The 20554-nt window shown below is 43.5% G+C and overlaps 1 protein-coding gene across 3 annotated transcripts in view; it reads right to left on the minus strand.

Annotated features, from left to right (window-relative positions):
* KIAA1671 (KIAA1671 ortholog) overlaps nucleotides 1-20554 on the minus strand; it is a 62931-nt gene that overhangs the window by 22036 nt on the left and 20341 nt on the right. For 2 of the 3 annotated variants that reach the window (XM_077787211.1, XM_021544706.3), the window contains exons 3-6: nucleotides 18735-20355; nucleotides 18106-18199; nucleotides 13503-16700; nucleotides 12641-12763 (exon numbers count right to left, since the gene is read on the minus strand). In XM_077787211.1, the coding sequence (XP_077643337.1) occupies nucleotides 12641-12763; nucleotides 13503-16700; nucleotides 18106-18199; nucleotides 18735-20302 (4983 nt within the window). In that variant the 5' untranslated portion in view covers nucleotides 20303-20355. Of the gene's footprint in view, nucleotides 1-8242; nucleotides 8632-12640; nucleotides 12764-13502; nucleotides 16701-18105; nucleotides 18200-18734; nucleotides 20356-20554 lie in introns of those variants that run through there. The other variant, XM_077787212.1, reaches the window with a different exon arrangement.

Genomic DNA, 20554 nt, shown 5'->3' on the forward strand with positions numbered 1-20554 from the left:
GATTTGAATCTTTCTGCAATACTAAATTTAGGATATTCTGGCACCACGTGAACACACTGCTGGGTATTGAAGCATCTAAATTACTGCTTAGATTTACACCTCAATTAACATCAGGGCAAAACGCTTTGGAGAACAATCCAGATGAACCTTCACCATCAAATTCAAACAGTGAATTTTCCAGCAGTTCAGCTAAACTTGCAGGGGAGTGGAATAAGATGAGCTTTAAAGCCCTTTCCCTTGGAGGCCATGGGTATCTTCCACTACCCCAGGTTGCTCCAAACCCCATCCAACCTGACCTTGGACACTTCCAGGGATCCAGGGGCAACCACAGCTTCTCTTGGCACCCTCCCACCCTCCCAGGGAAGGATTCTCCAACTGGCCCCCAGCCCAGCAGTCCTGGCTGAGTGAGGGTTTGTTCCTGAACAAGAACAGCACAAGATGATCTGCCCTTGACAAATCTGAGTGATTATCTCACCCTGGGTCTGTCAGGGATCTGCAGCTCCAGAAAACAGAGCACAAACACACACAGCTACCCAAACTGCATGACTAATTACCTCAGTATAAATGGGACTTCGTTATTCAAACATCACTGGATCCTGCCATTATTAACATCTTCCATTATTAACATGTATTCCACCTACAGCTCAAAACACAACCCTGCACAAAGGCCTAACAACCCTTGTTTCTCCCCTTATTCAAGTAGAAAACAGAATTCCATGGTTACATTATATTTTCCAAAAGCCTCTTACAGCTCATTTGGAGCTTCACCTGCTCTCAAATACATGTAATTATGTTAATGGCTCTGTGGGATTGCAAGGTCAATTTAAAGAAGGCCTGCAAGCAGCAGAGCACAGAACACACAGCCCAGGAGGGGCAGGTGGGACTTGCAGCCTCTCTATGGGCGTGAGTCCTTCCAGCCCATGGGCTTCCCCTGCCACCAGCTCCATGGAACAGGGAAGGAAATCCAGCTGAAGACCCACCAAAACATCTGGGATTAGTTTTCACCTCTACTGGGTCCCCTGAAAGATCCTTTGCCAGCAAAGCAGAAGGATGGGCAACCTTAGTCTGGACTAAGCGTGACAACAGTTTCTGCTCTTCCCTTGTGGCAGCCTCAGTCAGGAACTCATTCTCTGATGGGTTCCTCCTATCACCCCCTCCCCCCCATCATTTCACTCCAATTAGGATTAATTCAGGCATTTCCAAAGGGTTTTCTGTCAACCATCATCCCACCTACAAACAGCAGGACCCAGCACTTGTGAGGACCAGGGGCAGCTCCAGTCCCACCTTGTGACACCCCCGGAGCAAAGCCTGCCCTTGTAAGGCTGTCCCAGCCCTGCATTCCACACCAGCTCTCCTTCTGCTTCATTAGTAAGAGAACTTAATTTAACCTCTTGTGTTTGGCATGCTGGACTATTTAAAGATGCAGCACTGGGCTGGGCTGGGTTGCTCGGCTCCAGACTCAATTACTCTTGGGCTCCTCAGACATGACAAACAACTCGTGGTTTTACAGGCTCCTTATTTTTGCCTCTGTATTCTCTGCTTAGCCAACAGAATTGTCACTTTCCAAGAAGGAGCAGCGAGCATTCCTAAATACACCCTGAATTTCTCACGTGCAACACCCCATCACGAAGATTTTACCATGTCACCTTCCAATTCTCATTTAAAGTAAAAAAGAAATGCTTGGCTGCACCTCTGGCAGAGAGAGGCCAAAGCTCAACAGCTGGAGCAGAGGATCTGCTCCATGGCAGATACCCAGCTCGCCACCATCCCAATCCAGGAATTCTCATGACACTTAACAAAAAAACAAAAGGCCTTGGTGGTTTTACCTGTTGTTTTTTCTAAATTTTCATGGTGATATATTACTGCAATTCACTGAGATGCCCAAACAGCCTCACCTGTAGACAGGCACTCCAGAGTCAAAATAAAAAGGAAAAAAAAAAAAAAAAAAAAAAAAAAAAAAAAAAAAAGAGGAAAAAGATTGGAATGGATGGAGTGTTTTAACACAAGGACTTTAGACAGTGTCCATACAGAGAAATCTCTTTTGTAACATGAAACTCCACGTATCTGGAGTAATATTTACACCAAATATTTGCTTTTCATTCCTACTTTCGTTTTCTACTGAAATTAAGCAAGTTACACTCAGGGCCAGAGCTCTACTTAATGTTTATTCACAATCTTGGACAACTTGCAGAGACACCTTGGTATTAAAGGTGTTCCTCTTGCACATACCATCTACAAGAAGCTGAAATTCCATTTCCATACTTTTTCCTTCTGCTAGGTAATTTTAAGAGCCCCCAGAGGCCTCACAAAAAAGTGAATAAGGAGAGGCTGGGAAAGCAACAGGCTCTGCATCAATACTGGTAAAGTTTACACAAGTCCACACTGATATGAGAGGTTTTTAAAGAAAGGTGCAAAAGCATTTCATAAAAGATCCCATCAATGGCTACTTATAAAAGTTGTTTTTTTTTTAAACAGAGAAAAGTTAAAAAAATTAAATCTGCATTCCTTGTTTTCCTTACAGAAGTACCCTTGTGATAAAGAAAATGCATTAATAGTTTTTATGACTGAATGAATGCTCCATGTATTTGTTTATACCTGCCAGAGTAATTTTTCCATTCTACTGCCATGGTGATCCTTGACAGGATCAGCAAAAAAATGAACTTTCCCATTTTAGTTGTAATCAAAAAGTCAACCACCCTTTCTATGCTCAGGATTCTGGGCACTTTTGCAGTAGCATGTCATTACCTCAAGATCAATAAAAATCTGTAAATAAGAGTATCTGTGAAATAAAATTTTTACTCCAAGTTTTTAAACAAGTTGAATCAACTATCAGTCATAACTGCAACAACTAAAGCACAACAGTATTTCAGAAAATGCCAATTCTTTTGTCCCCAAACTACGTTTCTCCTGAACCTAAGCAAGGCCCAGTTAAACATCCTGAACATACACAGCTTTTGTGCTTTGAATTGTTTCAGTGTAAAACAAAGCTATCAATGTTAAAGCTGAGGAAACCAGCTAAAAATACACGAGGTTGTTTGCAAGCCCATGTCCATAATCCTGCAGCACTTCCCTTCTAGCTCAATGGAGGAGGAAAAACTGAAAAAACAGAAACAGGAAATTCCTACAGAACAAATAAGCTGGAAAGGACTAAAACAATTTTCTTTACATTTGTTTATGTCTAGGGGATGAAGCCAAGCAAAAGATGGATGGTTACAGGTTGTTTTGAACTTGTACAAACAAAAATCCAGGATGAAGATGCCTGCAATGGATCTCCCTGCACCAGGGAGGGAAAACAAAGTAATGCCACAGCCAGGGCTCTCCTGGGAATTTCAACACGGAGCAGTTGCTGCTCCATCACTTGACCCAATGGACATGTTAAGCACAGATAACCACAGAACATCTTCAAAAGAGACTTCCTGAGCACAGGACATAGCCTGAAATACCTTCACCTGCTGAACTTTTCTCCCAGGGCACACAGGGTGAGAGGAGTGCACAGAAACGAGCAGGAGAACACGCTGCTCCTGCTCCACAGAACCTGCCTGAGGAGATGTCAGAGCGTTTGTTCTCCTCACTGAGGGTGCTCAGGAAATCTCCAACTACTGAGGGCTCAGATCTGACTCACAAAATTCAGAGAACACTCTGAAGGAAGAGCCTTTTTTTTTTTTTTTTTTCATGCAAGGGATTTCCTTCTTCAAAGACCAGTAACAAGGAGCTGCTTCTGAACCCATTCCAGCTGTTCCTGATGTGACCACACACTGCCCAAGGCTTGTCTGAACACTGCTCCTCCATCTTCTCCCTAAAAAACACCATTCCATGTGTCTTCCACTCACATCAGGCACTGCTTGATGGCAGGATTGACTAAACAGCAGCTGTAAGTTAACACAGTAATTCCTTCACCCATTTTAACCCACTTGAAGATGAAAGCAGAGGACTTATTTGAGATGGCTGTGTAACCTGACTGCACACATCTTCCTTTACTTCCAGGTATCTCTGCTCTTACTGCCTCCTCCTCCTCCCAGACACAGCACAACAGCCCCATGCCCCCACATTCCCCAGGACATGGACAGCACTCAATCCATTCTGCCTCCCCTTAGATGCCAGGGATTTATTGATCCCCACCATGAATCACTAAACCACACCCTACATTTTACCAAGCTTTGTTCAGGCTCCAGATTTACCTGAAGTTACACTTTAAGAACACCTGTGCCCTGCAGTACAAATCCTGTGGCATCCTGAGGAAAGTCCTCTACAAAGAGCTACTTTCCCTGTGCTCAAGTAGCTCCCTAAAATCACTGTTTCCTTTCTGCACAGTAAACACACACTGGCTGCATGAACAACTCACCACTGCTGAAGGGACAGGAACAATAGTGGGAACTTGGCTGTCTCCCAGCATCAGCAACACGGACAACAGCTTGGGAAAGCAGGAACTGAGTCAAAACAACTTTAGATCAAAACATTCTGAGGCAGGCAGTGAAGTTACCTCTGCTTTGTGTGTATAAATGAGGTTTAACAATCCTCTTTAGCCTCATGTTACAGAATGGTTTGGAAAGGACCAAAAGATCATTCCTGCCATGGCCAGAGACACCTTCCACTATCCCAGGTTGCTCCAAGCCCTGTCCAACCTGGCCTGGGACACTTCCAGGGATCCAGGGGCAGCCACAGCTTCTCTGGACAATCTGTGCCAGGGCCTCAGCACCCTCCCAGGGAAGAACTTTTTCAGAAGCAAATTCACAATTCCAGATTTAAAATAAGGAGAGTGAGAGCAGGCACAGTCAGCCCCACTTCCAGCTGCTTTGAGCCTGGAACAACAGTGACTACAGAAAAATTACCAGGTCCATAAATGATTACATCTTACTCAATGAAACCCTTATTGCGACAAGTTAACCTAGAATGTGCTATTCCATGTGAGCATTTTCTGGTAAATTAAACTTAATGCCACACCTCATTAGAACAAACTGCTGTGCACTGAGCACGTGTCCCTGGGCTGGGAGCGGGGATGTGGCCGTGGGCCAGCGGCGCTGCGTGGTGGAACAGCACTCCCTCGTGTTCCCACTGGGAATGGGGCTCCTCAGCCAGGCTGACCTGTCTGCCAGCTCTCAGCAATGCCACAGACACCACAATTCCTCTTCTGCAGCAGCAGCCAGGAATTGGGGAAATGCCTTTCCACATATTCCTGTGCAAGGGTGTCATTTACCGAGGTTACGGGAGAGGTAACCCAGGTTATCTGCTCCTGCTGGCACCAGGAGAGCAGACACCTGGCTGGGAGGCGTTTTTAACTCTTTGGAAGACACATCCCCATCTACCAAAAGCAAATCCCACAAGGGAAGAGCAGCACAGCCCATAGGAACTTTCCAGAAGTGCAGAGAGAGGGAAGGCACAGCACACCTGCACAGAGCCCTTTCCTTCCCCCAGAGCAGGGATAACCCCCTTGAGAGCAGGGATAACCCCCCCTCAGAGCAGGATGATCATCACCCTGGCTCCAGACTAATGATTTCAGTTTCCTCCCATCACCAACCCACCTCCTCTCGCAGTGACACGTCAGGACAGTGGTTATTAACCAGCTGCCGCTTCCTTCAGAGTCACCTGACAAAACATATCAAAACTACTCTTTAAAGGCAGCAACCAAAATCTTGTCAAAACAAACTCTAAATCTTACTTCTTCCTTAAAAACCCTAATTTTCTTTTGATTTTTCAATTGTTCAATTCATGACTATCAATAAAGAACAAGGTCTTTTTAAACCATCGCAGTGCTGCAGAGGAACCTTTTATTTAAAACAAGCATTTGCTTTGAGTCCTTTCAGGATGTAGCATTTCTTTGCTGTTTGAAAAATGACAAGTGCCAGATTGGGGAAAAAAAACAGTCCATTGGGACTGGTACCAGCATGGGCAGAAGAGCCATCCATCCACTCCAGAAAGCCAAAACTGAGCAGGAATTACTGACAACTGAGAAGGCCAAGGGCAGGAATAGAAGCACCAGAGCAGTCCAGTAGAGGTTGTGTGCAGCAGGAAGCCAAAAAAATCTGGTTCTTGGACACAGGGCATTGGAACAGGAAACCCCAGTGCTGTGGCTGCACACCTGGCACCACCAGTCTGACCCTGTGCCTGATGAAAAACCATGGAGCTGCACTTACAGGACTTCCTGTGCAAGCCAAACCTGAAGATGTCTTGTACCAACTGCAGCAGAGCTCCTGACCAGCTGGAAAAGGGGTGATAGATACCCCAAGCACACTGGAAAATACTCAAATGTATACAAGCTGTGGGAAAAAATGTGTCACTGGACACAAAGACACTTGTCAGAAAGCCAGAGGTGTCACCCACCCACAGGACATGGTCACACATGGACTGGGGCAGGTCACAGACCCTGCTGTGCTCAGAAAATGCTGTTTGTCACAGCCAGACACATCCTGCCCAAAGATCAGGGGAGCAACCAGCAAGGAATTAGCAGAGAGCTGGCACTGAGTGAGTCCAGTGATGTCCCACAACCCCAGGAGTAAACCAAATACACAGCAGAGGAGATGAAAGCCAACAGTAACTCCACAGAGTAGCTTTAAAAGCAGATTTTTGTTATAGTATTTTTTAATTAAGAGTTGTAGGTTCTTCGGGTATGTCTGCCTAATGAATAAAGCATCTTAGCTCCCCAAGACAGATTAAATAACACTTGACAACCAACCCAAACATCTCTGGTTACTCCTGACTGTAAGTAGAGAGAACAGATAAGTATCTCCTTAGTAGCCTCCAGCTGCAACAGCAGCACAGAAAGTGACAGAAGGAACAATTGTGCATGTCCCTTCAATTTCTTTTTTTAACATCATGAATATCAGAACTGGCATTCTAATATTTTCTTGCAGTAAATCAGGAAGTGTGCATGAATGAAAGTGTGTAAGGAATGCTCCAGGGCCTCTAAAAGAGAATGTGCACCCACAAAATACAACATTCTGTTCTGTCACAGCCTAGAACTGCACAATGCCCACCATCCCAGGCACCTTCTGGACTGATCCAAAGTTTAGGTTGGTTTGGGGTTTTTCCCCCCTGGCCTTATAGAAAATCCCATATCCAAGCAAGAGCAGAGACAGAGCTCTTTCACATTTCTCACACTGAAAAACCAGGAAAAAGATCCACCCCCTCATCACACTAATGACTAATTTTTTAGTTTGCTATTTAAAGGAAGCTTTTCTCTTAAAAATACAGCTAGTCAAATAAAAAACTGAATTAATGTCTAAGCACTTCCATGCTTTATGCTACTACAGTCTCCAGCAGGAAAAAGTTTTCGATAAAATCCTCAGTTCTTCAAGCACAATTTTCCCTCCCAGCTACAAGAAATTCACAGGGCAATCTCGCCTCACAGCTGATCAAAGGACATACAGGCAAGGATTGCAAAAGTAAACTCAAAACAAGAGAAGGAAACTCTTTGCTACAGTTTTAAAACGCAGTAGCAAACAGCTAACATGAAAAGTTGGTGCTGATCACACTGAATTGACAGCTAAAAAAATGAAGATCAATGCAAACTCCAACAAGCAAATGAAACCTGATCTTTGATGAGTACAGGAGAAATTAAAACATTAATTAGTTCAAAGCAGTACGGTATTTATTTATAAAGGCTTTTCAGCTCCAATGCATGTTTTATAAATGTGGAAGTTTCAGACATACAGCAGCCTCTGTGCAAAGCTGGCAGGGCAGCACAGTCAGAGCCTTGCTAAAAAAGAGCTTTTCATGACAGACAGCCCTGAGGAGTGTTGGAAGAGGAAGTGCTCCCTGAGACATCAAAACCCATGAAGAGTCAAATTAAAAACAAGTGAGGAACTGTAAAATGACACACTCCTAAAGCCATGAGCATGGCTGTTTTCCTGGAATAGCAGTGGCTGTACCAGCAGCAGGGCAGGAGGGTTCTGGGGTAGCAACCCCAGAGCCAGGCAGAGCTCTTACTTCCCTTACTTCCCTTACAAAGAGGGAAAAATATTCCTAACACACACTAAACTAAACCCCAACTCCCATGGTTCTGCATAAACAAGGAAGAAACGTTGATTCCTGAAAGGGTTTTCCAAGGCACATTCGGGTAGTCTACAGTTTTAAGTATTAGAGATAAAACAGCCTTTCTCACCCAAAATAAATCCTGAGTTTCACGCTACTACTCGAAAAGGAAGTGCTGAGGAAAGCTTCAGCACATAGGAACACTCCCAGGATTTCTGAAAAGAGTGGAAAAAGCCAGCTCTGGGAGCACGGCGACATTCCAGAGCACACTTACCCACAGATACTGCAGGAACTTCAGCAGACGTGGACAGTAATAATACTCCATTTTCCACAGCTCCGAGTTAACGCCAACCCATCCCTGTTCCAGGCAGCTCGCAGCTCTCCCCGCCTCCAGCACCAGTTAAAAGCAGAGTGGAGCAATTAAAAACACCATGAATAATGTAATAATGTACCGAGTGTGTCTGGCCCCACGTCACCACCACGAGCTGGGGCTCCTCAGGAGCAGTCGCTGAGCCACGGGCAGCACGTGATGTTAACCACTTGTTATTGAGCAGCCCAGTGCTCCCAACGCCGTAATCCGGAGTGGCTCAGGCTGGAATTAGTGACAGGACTTTGGGTTTTGCAGTAAAGGCCCTCCAGAAGGAAAGGGAAGCTCTAAACCCCCTCAGTTACGAAACGCTCTGAACACCGGCGGGGTCGCTCGCTGACCTTGCTTTGGGTGATGTGCAGGAAAGACAGGAACCCACACATGTAACAAGAGGAGCTGCTGGTTTTATGTTCTTTGAATATAAAAATGTCTTTTGTGAAGGAGAAGAAATAGACACAACCAAGTGGCTTTTTATACACCCCTGGAATGTTCCCAGGGAACGAAAACTGCCAAAAAAGGAAGAAAGCCCAGGCAGAGCTTTACCCACCCCCGGGTCGTCCTCCCCAGGCTGGGTCTAAAATAGAGTGGTGGAGTTGTTGGACATCAGCAGTGGGTGGTTTGTGAACAGCAAAAAGGGGAATTGTAACACTGCCTTTTTTTTTTAATTTACGTCCTTTTTTTGATAGCAAAAGGGAAGATAAGTGACAGGAGCCTGTCCAGGGAAGGCTCCTGCAGCATGTCCCCTCCCAGCACTGCTCTCACCCTTCCCAGGGAGGGACAAGGTTGAGGTGACACAAAACAGCTTCCAGCATGCTGCAGCCTCCTCTCCTTGAAATTTTGATACTTAAGGAAACTACCTCTCACTTTTCTAATCATCACCTATAAATTCCTGTAGACCCCAACCAAAGTATTTTGATTTTCTTCCAGGTTGCGTCAGTTTTTGGGGTAACAGAACAACTCAAGAAGGGTTTCAGAAGGAACAAAGCTCCAGTTTTAGAGGCTTTACACAATCCAGAAAAAGAGAAGGTGTGGTTTTCAGTGGGCAGGAGACAGACCTGTCATGGGCAGAACTGAAAACAACTGGTGAACTGCAACAAGCCAAACCATAAATTCATCTGCACATGTTTATAAAATATTTATCTTCTCTCCCTTGCACTTCATTTCCAAGATATTTTAGGATTCAGCTCACGATTTTCTTCAACAAATCCTTCTCCACCCACACATCTCAGTCTCATATAAATGCATCTTTCTATAGAGACCATTAGAGAGATTTTCCTCCCTAAATGACAAAAAAACTCCAGACTTTAATATAAAATAAATAAATAATATGTTGAGAGACTTCAAAATAACTCCTGCCTACACCAGTTCTAGTAGCAGTGCTCTGTTCTAACTCCCCAAAGCAGAAGTTTGGGTTACAAGCTGCTCCATCTCCAGCTGAAGGTGCAAATCCCCCAGCCCCACGGCACAACTGCAGTTCCTTTATTTGGAGGATGAGTCCAGCACACATTCCTCAGGTTTTCATTCCCAACACTCTTATCAGTCTGCATGACTCAATCAGGAATCCAGGCTTGTGACTGAACGTCAGCTCTGATGGCATCACAAAATTTATGGCAACACCTCCCGAGGTCGTGGCTGCCCCTGGATGTGCAGGTGTGGCACTGAGTGGGACCAGCCCCACATCCAACCACAGGAACCAGCCCAGAGAGGGTTTGACTGCTCAGTCTCACACCTGTCCCTCCACCTGATTCCAGACATAAAGGAAAAGAGTCTCCTGCAGGCTCTGAGATATGCTGCTGAGTCAGTGAGAGAAACCCCATGCTGTCCAAAGCACAGAATTTAATTTTTTTACCTACTTTGTGCTGCAGAAGGGTTAATAAAGAGGGAAGTACCAGCCATAGTAATACCACAGATTATGGCAGTCCAGCAGTGATGCCTTACTCTGATTTTTAATCAATACAAACTTAAAGTAACTGAACAATGTGATCTAAAGGATTAAATCTCCAAAGTATCCTTTGCAATTCCTTTGCAATTTCAAACAGCAATCCCACATTACCACTTGTATTTTGCAATGGTTGATTTCAAAGTCATCCTATGTAATGTTCTAAAAGCCTAATTCTCTGGAATATAATCACAAAGAAATGGCTTCTCCAGAGATAAAATGATACTACCACACCTTGCTTTCATTTGGAGTTGTGTTTATCCATAAGAACCTAGCTCATCAGCTGTCCTGGAAAATGCCATTCAAGAAGTTGTTCACCATCACAGATAGATGTGGAATACTGCAACAAATGGATATTCTTGTAAATTTGTCTGGCAAATATAAAAGGTTATCAATATCGGTTCTTCACTGCTTTTGTGGTGAATGTGAACCAAAAGGAATTGTTTATTCTACAAGACTTGTCACTTTGAGCACTCAATCTCACTAGAAGAATACCAATACCTCACTGACCAGCAATATGGACTGGAGAATAGATTTTGTCAATAAGCCACAAGGAAAAAATAAGTAACTCCCCAACCACATAGACCAGAAATCATTCAAAGCAAACAGCAGCATGATGCTGCATTTCCACCTAATCCCCCTTTCTAGCTGCACCGAGGGAAATACAGACTGCGTTGGGATTCCAGGGAAAAAGGGGATTTAACTGTGACTCCCGTGGCTCTTTCCTGACCCCTCGTGTCTGTGCACCTCACACAGCTCGGATGTGTCTCCAGCAGAGGGGAGTGTTGGAACGCGCTGGCAGAATTCTGACTCCGCACCCAAAATCTCTGTTTTCTCCAAGGGAAACAAAGGCATGGCCTTGGTGCAGAAGAAATGGTTTGGTTTTATGTAATCTTCTGCAGTACCTCTGTGAGGCTTTGGAAAACGTCAATATAGTGAGTTTTTCACCTCCCAAATGCAAGTCAAAGCCTCTTCCATGCACTCACTCACACTTTACACCCAGGAGGAGCAGGCTGCCCTCTGGCTCCCATGGCACTGCAGTGTCACACCCCAAAGCAACACACAGGAGCAAAGCACTCGGATCCTCCTGAATTCCACACAGGTCAGCTTTCTCTTTTCACGGAGCTGAGGCTCCACTTGGTGAAGCTGAAGGATTATTCTGAGTAACCTCCCAACCAACAATGAAGTTGGAGAACAGCAGCTGTATTTATCTGAGTACAGCACCTGAACAGTTCAGTTATCCAGCCCTACTACCAACAGCCCTTCTGTCCCACATTTCCTACCTGGCCAACACCACCTTTACATATTTGCACTCTAAGCTGATGGCACATAACTGGATAAATGTCCATCCATTCTGTCAATAACCCAAATTCCTTAAGATGAACCATGCTAAGAATGGGAAAGAAAAAGGGATATTAGCCCTTGGAAACCTTCCACGAAGCTTAAAGATTAGAACTGAAGAACAATTTGATCCCTTCCAAAACTCCGATTAGGAAACTTGTTTATAAAATCCTTTGAGGTTTAGGTGCTCTCTTTTTCTTTGCTAGAAGGAAAGAAAATCCTGAGGTTTTTTTTTATATTTGTGTGTTCTCTGCTGAAGAGCAGCAAACAGCAGAGTGAGCCACGACAGAACAGGGCAGTGCAGCACCTCACTGCAGAAACAGGACAGGGAAGGTGACCTTGGGACAGTCCATGGGACAACATCCTTCAGTCTCCACTTTCCAAATCCTTTACTTCCCTCAGGAAACGTTGATATTTCATTTATTGCACATCTTTTGGAACATCCAGACCTTTGTTTTGTATTTCTCAACAAAAGCTGGATGTAGGATGCTACTTCACAACATAAAATTCCTCTGAGGGCTACAGTAAGAATATCCTTCTAAAACTGAGGAGAACAGCATGTACCAACATCAAGCAGGAATTCACCTCAACAATTTGTGTGTTAGAGACAAATCAAACCACCCAAAATGTCAGCTGTGATCTTTCACAGAAACTCTTCTCTGTGTGTTGCCAACAGAAAGACAATTAAATCCATCATTTCTCAGGCTGGGACACAGTTCTATTTGTCTGCACAAGCTGAGAAAATAACAAAAACTGTAGTGCTCTAGAGCCATCTTGAGTTCAGGATGAAAATTCTTCACTCAGAAAGAAAACTGAACAAGCTGCAAGGCTGAGGCTTTGTGCTGGGAGCTTTGGCTTGGAGCACTGGGGTGGGATCTCAGAGAGGGGCAGCCTCACCACTTCAACCCCTCAGCAAATGCTTCTCAGCTTGGCAGATACATCCTTTAGCACAGCCCTTTGCAAAAAGGAAAACAGAGCTGCAGCTCCCTGATCCCACCCCAAACCCCTCCACCAGGGTCACATACCATCCCAAAATCTGCTCTTCTCTCCTTGTAGAAAATGTGGTGGCTCCTCTGTGTAGACAGTGGGGAAAAGTCTGTTCCCTCTGTTTTGTCTGAGCTCTGCTTGTTCCACTCTTTCCTGGGAGCCTGTAAAATACAGATGTGAATGTGATTAAATATAAATGCATACGGACATACATATATACGTATATATAAAAAATATGTCTTTCAGAAAAAAAAAACAGGAAACTCAAAGCTGAAAACACAAAATGGAAAAACAAGATAGCCATGAGCATGCTACACTTTAATCACAGAATTATAGGACCACTAAAGTCTTTTCCAACCAAATCCAACCTCTGGATTTCATTCACATGTCACTGTGTGCAGGGAATCTCTTGCCATTCACCCAAATCAGGAAAGCAGTGGAGTTTCACAAACAATTGAAGGCCATTCACCCAGTAAAAATAAAAATAAAATTTGCTTCCTTTAGATAAAGACAAAAAACAAATAGAGGTCCAAAAAGATCACTGCTGACAATTTGTAAAATAAATCCAAATTACTTCTTTTCAAGTAAATATAAAATTGCAGTTAAAAATTTAACCTTACAGCATTACAAAAATAATTGGCACACTTTTTAAAGCTTTTTCAAGCTCTCCACAAAAACATCAGTAAGTATTTCTAGACTTGACGCAAAAATAAGGAAATCTATTGCAATAGCCATTGCTCAAGAAAAGAGAACCCAAAAAGAAGCAAACTCCAGTGAAAAGTATGTATTTGGTACCTTGCAACAGAGCACTGAGAAGTGCTACAAGGACACAATAAAATCCTTAATAAAGAAAATCTCAGTTACAGTTACATGAAACACTTGGCCACCATTTGAAAATACCTTTTTATCCTCATGGAAGAGTGGTTCTGACTGAGCTGACACCTTGTGCTTCCAGGAGTTATCCACACTTTCCAAGGGGAAGCTTGGCCTGGATCGATGCAGGTCCTTCCTCGCCCTCATCTCCTGCATGAGGGGCAGGCTGTCCCTTCCTTGGCGGCATTTCTCCGAGTAGGATCGTCTGAGATCCGCGGGGACAGTCCCAAACCCTGACATGCAGCCCTTCCAATCGCTCTTACTTTTGAAAGAGTCGCCCTCAAACATTTTATTTGTGCTGTCCTTGCTTCTCAGCGTAGCGCTCCTCACTATGTTTCTGCTCCAGTCGACCTCTGGAGACACCTCCAAGATCTGTTCTTTTGTCACCAACTTCTTCTGCAAGAGCCCATCATCAGCCTTTAGGGACAACTTGGAGGCCAGATTGACCTCCAGCCTCTGTTCTGTACTCACTGCATTTATGGGCTGCACCTTTTCGATGACAAATTTTGCACCCTGATTTCTGGAGGTCAGGTTCACTTCCTCGCCCTCATCAACAATGAAAGTTTTCTTCCTAGCAAATTCCACAGGTGAGTTTACCAACTTCTCTGGAAAAATGCTGCTGGGGTTTCCCCAGTAAGGAGGGCTGACCTTTTTGTCTTTGGACTTCTGCTTATCAAATTCTGGGCTCCGTAATTCCAGTTTCTCTTTGCTCTTTTCATTTTGGATTAGTTTCTCTGGCCTGTGCTGCTCTTCTGCACGTTCACCTGGTTTGTTATTAACTGAATAGTGGTCTGATGCACTCTTCCACTCGTTCCAGCTGTAGGTAAGAGTCATCCTATCCGACACATTTCTTTTGTTCTTGGATTTCTCCCTGCTCAGAGAGCCGAGATCTTCAGAGAGCTTCTCCTGAGCTTTACTGGCCTTTGCTGATTCTTCTTTATATTCTGCCATAAGCGCATCGATATCGAGAATTTGGGACCTGTACCCATCCTCAGCTTTCCTTCCAGGCAGATCAGAATTATTGTCACTCCTTTTCTGGGGGCCCAGCTCGCTGTCCTTGCGCACCTGCACAGAACGTGGTGGGGACCGGGGTTCGTGGTAAGAGGAGATTTTCCTTCTGCCACTCTTAAGAGCAGCTTGAGCTGAATTTTCCAGATCATGATTTAACAGGAAAGCATCAACATCTATAATTTTCTCTTTAGAATGATCCAGACCTTTTTCATGATGCTGTTGGTTATCTTTCTTAGACAAATGAAAACCACCAAATGCAACATTTTTGGAGAAAACTGCATCTTTCTCAACTTCTTTGACCCAATCCTTGCTAATACGCACTTCCCAAGAGTCTTCTCTACAAGTTGAACTTGTCACATTTTTATTTGGTTGCTGCAATAAAGGCTTGGACCTTCCAGGAAAAACAGGGTCCAGATTAATTGCTGCTGCCTCACTTGAACTGGAAACCGTATTAATTTCACTTGCACTGGGAGCACCAACAAAGCTTTTCTCTTTTTTGATACCAGGAATCTGATAAGTTACTGCAAAATAAGTTGCCTTTGGCTCAAAGACAGAACTCTGATGTTTCATGTAATCATCAGGACTGCCAAGAACAGCTTGGTTAGCCTCACTCCCTTCCACTCCACCTTTGATATTTTTGCCTCTCTTTTTAAGTAAATTTTCATTCAATTGCAATGAATCTGTCCGGCTCAGCTTCTTGATATTTTCAGGAGTGAGCCACACAACTTCTTCCACCTTGAGTGACTCATGGGGCAAGGTCCTCCTCCTCCACCTTTCAGAAATCTTCAAGTCAGAAACACTACTTCTGCTTCTCCTGACTTTCTCTTCTGGATCTGCTCCTTGGAGTTTCTCATTGTTTTCAGGAGTTGCACAAGCCAAGCTAAACTCTTGCTCTTTGCAATTTAAGTCCAGACTTTTCCTCAACCCAAAGGCCCCAGACTCCTCTTTAGTAACATTCAGACCTTTTGTATCAGAGGGGTGGCTACTGGAAGATTTAAAATATTGCCCACTTGCAAGCACTGAAGCCTGAGCCCCTTGTTTATTGCCACTGGTGGAAATCACTTCACGATCCGAGTTGGTTCGGAATTCATGGATGTCTGTCCCACCTGCCCTGAAACTCCTTTTCTCAGAAGAGCATTTCACAACATTAATCCTCTCTGATTTCTCTACAGAAGAGACTTCACTCTTATCACCTTTAATTTCAGCATGTAGCTTGCTGACTTTTTCACTCATTCCCAAACCTTTACTTTTGTTTGTGGAATAAGGTATTTTCTCAGCTATAAACAGTGGCTCAGGATCAGTTTTATCAGAGTCTCTTTTCTGTTCAGGTAAAGTGCATTCACCGGAGAGAAAACCTGCAGGTTCTCTCAACACAACCTTGCTTGTGAGAACTTTTGCCTCTCTGGCTTCTGAAGAAATATTATCTTCTTTCAAGTAAAGAGTGTGACTACTTGCCTTAACAGATTGCCCTGTAGGTACAATGTCCTCATCAGTTTTATTCTCTTTCACAGATGATTTTCTAGTTCTGAGTGTCATGGCCTTTTTCTCAGGAGCCATTGTGACGGCTTCACTAAGAGCTCTTTCACCACATGTCTGAAAGATTTCATACCTGGGCTCTATTCTTTGGTAAATTTGAGAATCTTCTGCAGTTTTGGGAGCGGGTTTTTCACTTTTTTCAACCAAGGATTTTTCTAAGACAATCCCTGGACTGATTTTCTTGTCTTCACTTGAAGAAGCTGGTTTTGGACTTTTCTCTACAAGTGCTGGAGGTTTTGATGGATCAGGCTGCTTGTGATGCTCCTTTGCAGTGGTGCTTTCCTCCCCTTCTCCCACCCACGAGCATCTGTGCCCCGAAACCACCAGGTCCTGCTTTGCCTCGGGCTCCTGGTTCTTTTTTGGTGCAGGATCAGCCCCAGAATGCTCAGCAACAACGTTGTGCTTCTGCACATTGTGCTCAAACAGGGTGGCCCGGACGGTTTTAATGAAGGGCTTTTCCAAAAGAGCTGGGTTTAATTTCTTTTCAAAGTTGCTCGTGAATGAGACAGAACTCTCACTCTGCTGTGAGAAATGCTGACTGTCTCCCAGGAAGCTTCCTTTCCTCTCCAGCTGATCAGGTTTATTGGTTATCTTTAAAACCTGCCGGGATTTCCAAGGCTTCCCAGGAGCAAATGCCTCGGTGGAATCTGTGCCATGGGTGAGCTTTAGCTCCTTGCTCTGCAACAACAAAATCCAACAGTTATCTGAGTTTAAAAATGCTAAAAAATGTCTAATAACATTTATTTTAAAACTTACTTGCACCTTCTTTGTGCAGCAGAGCCTGGACTAGTCAAACCCATCCACATTCCCTGAACACAAACTCCTATGAGACCAAGACTAAGGGAATGTGTAGCTTGAGCTCTTGAATCTTGATTTTAACAGAATTATCTCTCTAATAACCAGTTACATGGTCAAACTGCAAGGAACATGGAGATCTGAGTAAATATCACAGCTGGAGCTGCTCAGCTATGAGAAATGTTAAGCTGAGCCAAAGTAAAAAAGGAAAGATGAAAATTAGTACTTATTACCAATGCTTTGCTATTATCTACTCCAGGAAATACAAGCAGCATCCTAAAAGATGGTATTTTTAATAGCACTTGCTGAAAAAGCACAGCATGCAAATAATAAAGGGAATCAAAGAATATTAGAAGTCTTACAGGAGTTCAATCTTATTCAAGTTTAAAAATTTAAAACTCAGAGATTACTTAAGATTGTCTTAAAAAAAGCTGAGAACATCATAAAATTAACACTAAAGGTATTTTTAAATGAAGATTTTTAAGTCTGAGCTATATTCTTCAAGGAATTTCTTTAATCCTACTTTATTGTCAGATTCTGAAAACAGCACTTCCATTAATGAAAGATTTTCTTTTTGGAACAAACTGCTCTCCTTGAAAATAACACAGAACTACAGAAACTTTGCACCTGTAGCTTCTCCTTACCACATACTCCTATCTTGGACAGGAAAAAAAGCCATGAAAACTCACTACAGATACCCCTAAACTACATTAAATCTTGTCTACCAAGAACTGTCACCAGAGAAATTCTGTTTTGCAACATTGAAGTGTTGCTTAGAAACAGAGAGAGCCTAAAGCTTCCACAGCAAATCCCCATTTTCCCTGGAACACTTTGTTGTCTAAACTGGTCAGGTAAATGTTGTTGAGACTGACCAAGTACCAGGCTGGGATTTACCACGAGCTGGTACATGGATGCAGGAAAGCACAATCTTAATGCTCTGCCTGGAGAAAATAAAGAATAATCACTGCACAAACCCACCACAGCCACAGGCAGTTCACTGGGGTTTCATACATCAAAAATCCCTTTAAAACAATGCACAGAATATTCTTCCCTTTCTACCACTCCCATACTGAGCAGTGTGTACGTGGAGCTTGACAAACTCAGCTGGCACAACACTCCTGAACTTTTCTCTGCACATCCTAAAGACAAACTCACACCAGCAAATCCACTGGGATTGTGTCAGCCCTAATACTCTCCATACCAATAAAAAGTCACTGACTGATAAAGCCACACACAACAGGACCTTGCACAGCCAGCCAGAGCCCCCCAGCTGCTGCCAGTTCCTTACTTTTGGATTTTCCTGCAGGTCATGGATCGAGTCAGCTCCAGCCTCCCCAGGTTTCTCAGGCTTTGTTTCAGCCCCTGATGTTGGACTTGAAAACCTGAAATAAAAGACTGGTGTTATTTCTTTAGTACAGCAGTGAGCAGGGTGGTTTCCTACCAAAGCAGGCTGGTAGTAATTATCCATCAAATCACATTTCCTAAAGGAGAACTATCACTATTTCATAGTAAATTACTCTATTTGGTGGTTAAATTGTACCTAGACCAAATTAATTTCCAATATTAATATTAACATAACATTTTTAATAGAAATAATATTGTTAATTATGCAACTTAATTGTTAATAGATGATTTACAGATACATAACAAGCTATAATATCCCTCACTGATAGTTAACACTTCGATGCAAAGGTCATAATATTAGCAGCTTTATTATTTTCTTCAGCTGTTGTCAGAATACATTTAATTTTCTCTTTTTCGCATTAAAAAAGGCAGGAAAGGAGCTTAAGAATAACAGTAAAAAAATCACATTAAGTGGAAGCAAAATGATCAACCTTTTCTTACTGGACTGAGAGAGGAAGTTTTACTGAACAACATGAAGCCAAGAGGATTAAAGAGAATTTCTCTGTAACCTACATCTTGGTTAAGTCTGCAGAGAGCGGCCGTGACTGCAGTGACCGGCGCAGATTTCCTCCCTTCACATCAGGATTTTCTGTTGTCAGCTCCTTGATCCTCTGCTGGATGGTCACACACCTATTTTCCTTCTCAGCATTTGCTGGGAGAAGCTCTGTATCCACTGTGGCACTGGGATTTTCCAAAGTAAACAAACTGATGTGTTTTTTAACACTACCTCTTAAGATATTATTCTCTTTTTCCGAGGAAGCTGCAGGACTTTCACAGCCCAGGAGTGTGTACGTTTCCTTCTGGTCTGTTTTTTTCCCCCCCTTATTAGTTTTGCTTTCATTGGTTGTTTCAGGGCTTCTTTCAGGACCATGCAAGTTAATAATTATTTCTGGCTTTGTCTCAATTTGTTCACTTTTAGATTTAAGTTTAGTTTCCCAGGTGTATTTCCCATTATTTAGGATGCCAATGTCCTGACTACTGCATTTCAGATTTGTTTTAGAGGAACTGCTTTTATTAAATTCAATTTCTTCATGTTTTGGCCCCGTTTCAGACTGATCATGACTACCCACATCAGTAAAAGCAATTATGGATACATTCTCCTTGCTTTCGTGAGATGAACCAGCCTTCTTGCAAGAAGAAAGATCTTTATGTTCAAATTTAGCTGTCAGGTCCATGGATAAAGGCCTTGGTTTTCTAACCCCGGATTTCTCCGTGGGAGATTTTTCCTCAGAAGCTTCCGCAGTGTGATGCTTTTGATCACGTAAAGATTCCAGAAAAATGGCAGACACTGGTCTATGTTTTGCCCTTTGCTGGACATCAACAGAGAATTCAACTTGATTGTTGAGATTATTTGCATCATCATGGTTTTTCTCCCCTGGACCAACTTCACGAGCATCCTTCTTTTCACCGGTTTTGAGGGAGTTCCAGGATTCTGGTCTGAGACTGGAAGAAAACGACAAATGCCTATGGAGAGACCCCTCAGGATTCCTGGGTGTCTCTGCTGCTTTCACAGAGCCCTGGAGGTCCTTGAATCCCCTGTGCTCCTGAGCCCTTTTCTTCTCCTGGGCCAGGCTGACCTTGGCTTGCTCGGGGCCCCCTGGCTCGAACAGAATGACCGTGTTGGCACTGGGGCCCGTGTAGAACGTCACATTTGTCACCATGTCAGTCTGATTTTCAGTGTCAATGGCTTTCTGATCCACTAAGGGAGGGACATTGCCACTCAGCACCTTCACGGAGGACGTCTCCTCAGTGGTCTTTCTCACCATGCTGCTGGATCTGAAGGCTGGGACGGGCGCTTTGACATTTGCAAAAGTATCTGAGCATTTCTCTTTACAAAAAGGCTTTGGGAAAAGTCTCGGCCTTGATCCCAGTGAGGGCATCGTTGCAGATCTCAAGGAATTCCCAAATTTCTTGTTTTCTTCGATAGTCAGCGATGCTGAGGCCTCCTTTGCCTTGTTGCTGGCATCTGAAAGCACACTGACATACACACGCTGTGCCTTCTCCTCAGCTCTGAGCTCAGCTAGGTCAGGGACTGTCGTCAAAGACGCCAAAGTAGAATTTATTTCTACTCTTGTTGCCATAGTTGGAATTACACATTCAACAGAACTGAAAAACTCCAGCAAGGAAAAAGAATCTACAAAAAAAAAAAAGAGAGAAAAATGCAAGTATTGATGTAGAGTCAGCACAAACATCAAATAACATCATTCTCACATAAATTCACAAGGAAGCAAACTCAGATTAAGGTGCCTTTCAGATATGCTGATCCCAGAGTTTATCACACTGGAAGACATAGCGTTCTTTCTCCAAAAAGCAAGAAACACCATTATTTACCA

Source organism: Lonchura striata, chromosome 18 (assembly GCF_046129695.1).
Source record: "Lonchura striata isolate bLonStr1 chromosome 18, bLonStr1.mat, whole genome shotgun sequence".
Classification (NCBI taxonomy): Eukaryota; Metazoa; Chordata; class Aves; order Passeriformes; family Estrildidae; genus Lonchura; species Lonchura striata.